Here is a 2859-nt window from a genome sequence, read left to right on the forward strand (position 1 = left end):
GCCTTGGGATTCCCCCGGAGGAGCTGGCCCAAGTGGCTGGGGAGAGGGAAGTCTGGGTCTCCCTGCTTAGGCTGCTGCCCCCGCGACCCGACCCCGGATAAGTGGAAGAGAATGGATGGATGGATGGATGGATGGAGGCCAAGGCACTGTTTATGGCCTTGCAGAAGTACTCATTCCTCATGGTAAGCTTTCCATTTTGTTGCGTAACAATCTGGAATTTATTACTTAACTGCATTTACATGTTTTAAAAGTTATCTGCTGAGTTACCTTTCTGCTGCCCGGGGGTGCAGGGTCAAAAATCCTGGTCTGCATTTCACTGGGCAGAGCAGAATAAACCGGCAGGATAATGAGTTCAGGAACGTCGGGTCCAAGAGACTTCATTCTCTCATACAGGATCTCACAGGCGGTATCGATCTCTTCCTGACCCGTTAGAAACACCAGGATGTCACCTGCACACAAAGAGGTGATGAGAAGACTGCTAACAGTGACCAATGTGAAAATACTGCAGGTGTGTTTTTACCTGGAGGCTCAGTCAGATGAATCTGCATGACAGTGATGAGGCTGGCGTCCAGATAATCCGTCTCAGGTTCTTTGGTGTAAAGAACCTCAACGGGATACGTTCTGCCTGGGATGGTGAAGATGGGAGCTTCGTAGAAATACTGAGAGAACTTCACGGCATCCAGCGTAGCAGAAGTTACGATCAGCTTCATGTCTGTGCGTTTCTGTACCGTCTACAAAGCAAAGAAATGCTCAGAAAGGTTTTCATTTCCAACCACGTTCACATAAAAAGCTGGCAGTGAAATCATTTTTCAGGGTTTCTCACCTTCTTGAGGAGACCAAACAGAACATCGGTGTGGATCGTCCTCTCGTGGGCCTCGTCCAACATGATGATGGCGTACTGGCCCAACTCCGAGTCGATCAAACACTCCCTCAGCAGCATACCGTCTGTCATGTACTTGATGACCGTCTCAGGACTGGTGCAGTCCTCAAACCGGATGGTATAACCCACCTGGTGAAAACACACAAATGATCAGCCTTTTTGAAATTAAACAGACGTCTGGTACGTCCATCCAGAAAAACTAAAAAAAAACAACAAACAGGAGTATTTAAGTTGTAATCAGACCTCTTGTCCCAGACAGCACCCGTACTCCTCGGAGACTCTCTTGGCCACAGACATGGCAGCCACACGACGGGGCTGCGTGCAGCCGATCTTCCCTCTGGTGGTGTAACCCGCTTCTGCCAGGTACTGAGTGATCTGGGTGGTCTTACCAGAACCCGTCTCTCCAATGACGATCAAAATCTGATTGTCATGAACAGCCTGCAACAGGTCAATATGAGGAAAATATTTCAACATGAACAGCTGTTTGTGAACAGATAAATATATTCTTAAAAAAGAAACTAAACAGAGTCAGAAACCACAGTGAGAAACATGTAGAGATGGACCAATACCAGTACTGAGTATCAGCCTGATACTGTGTACTTGTACTCATACAAGTGCTCCAACACCACTTTATGGCGGAGTGATGTTCACCTCTCAGCTGAGCAGTCAGGTAGCAGAGAAGGAGCGATATCAGCCATGGGGAGGTGGGTTTTTGTTGGGTTTTTTTGAGTTGGTTGTAATATGCACCAGTAATGCACCAAAAAGATGTTTGCCTCCCGCCAAAAAACACCAGAACCACCCGTGTGGAGATATTTATTTATTAGTACTTGTATCACCAAGTACTCAAATGGAAGTACCTGTGTTTGGTTTGAAATAAATGTGGTATTGGTGCATCCATAGAAACATGCAACCAAATCTCCCTTCCTTAGAGTTTATGTTAAACTGTAAAGAACCTGAATGAGCTGCTCCTTCAGCTTGTAGATGGGCAGGCTCTCCCTCTGCTCCAGGATGGAGAGCTGGGTCTTCTTCCCATACGAGGCTTTGTTGCCCCCAAAAGCATGTTTCTTCCACTCTGGGATGTCATTGGGCATCATGCCGATCCCTCTCATGTTAGCAGCAATCTGCCGACCATCAGCTGAGAAACAACAACATATTTAGTATAACGGTAATAATTAAGTATAGCTTCAATCCAACTGAAATCACGCAGATAAATGGAAACATCACAGTCAGTTCTGAAGGGTTTATGGTGACATGATGCCAACTCCGGGAAACTGTCTAGACCACCTTGGGGTCATTGAGGATCTATGAAAACATTGACGATTCCATCCGGCCCAAATGGGGGGGCTGCAGGAAGCCAGATAATAATCTCCAGTACCAGAAGGCCCGAGGGTCTGTTTCTGTCAGCATGGAGGAAGTCTCATGTCTGACTCAGACCGTTCTGTGGTTCTAATAAAACAGGAGTTAATACACGACCACACAGCAAATTCAATCTGGTATTTGGAGCTCAAATGATAAAATTAAAGAATAAAAAAGTATTTTAGTTGAATCTGAAAAATAGGATACGCTAATTCAACTATGACGTTATTAATATATGCAGCTTAAGAATGACTTAATGAGCACAAGTAATGGATTTCTAACCGTCTGGCAGCGGGTCGACCCAGTGTTTGTTCAGCCCCATGGGGATGGAGTCCATCTCTGCCTCTCGAGCAGCCTGCTTCAGCTCTCGCCTCTCCTTAGCCAGAGCGCTCTGCATCATCGCCGCCTGTGACAGGGAGCCATCTGGATTCTGTGCACAACAAACGAAGATAAATGCTTGAGTAAGTGTTAAACTTTAAACCCAAATTAAATCAGAGTGCATTCATTTAAATACAAGATCCCAAACGTGTATACAGGTGCTGGTCATAAAATTAGAATATCATGAAAAAGTAGATTGATTTCAGTAATTCCATTTAAAAAGTGAAACTTGTATATTATATTCA

The 2859-nt window shown here is 45.3% G+C and overlaps 1 protein-coding gene across 1 annotated transcript in view; it reads right to left on the reverse strand.

Annotated features, from left to right (window-relative positions):
• dhx8 (DEAH (Asp-Glu-Ala-His) box polypeptide 8) overlaps positions 1–2859 on the reverse strand; it is a 13889-nt gene that overhangs the window by 6040 nt on the left and 4990 nt on the right. The window contains exons 11-16 of the mRNA XM_017435395.3: positions 2519–2666; positions 1834–2015; positions 1124–1318; positions 824–1009; positions 521–731; positions 268–449 (exon numbers count right to left, since the gene is read on the reverse strand). Coding sequence (XP_017290884.1) covers positions 268–449; positions 521–731; positions 824–1009; positions 1124–1318; positions 1834–2015; positions 2519–2666 — 1104 coding nt within the window. The remainder of the gene's footprint in view (positions 1–267; positions 450–520; positions 732–823; positions 1010–1123; positions 1319–1833; positions 2016–2518; positions 2667–2859) is intronic.

This window comes from Kryptolebias marmoratus, linkage group LG17 (assembly GCF_001649575.2).
Source record: "Kryptolebias marmoratus isolate JLee-2015 linkage group LG17, ASM164957v2, whole genome shotgun sequence".
NCBI lineage: Eukaryota > Metazoa > Chordata > Actinopteri > Cyprinodontiformes > Rivulidae > Kryptolebias > Kryptolebias marmoratus.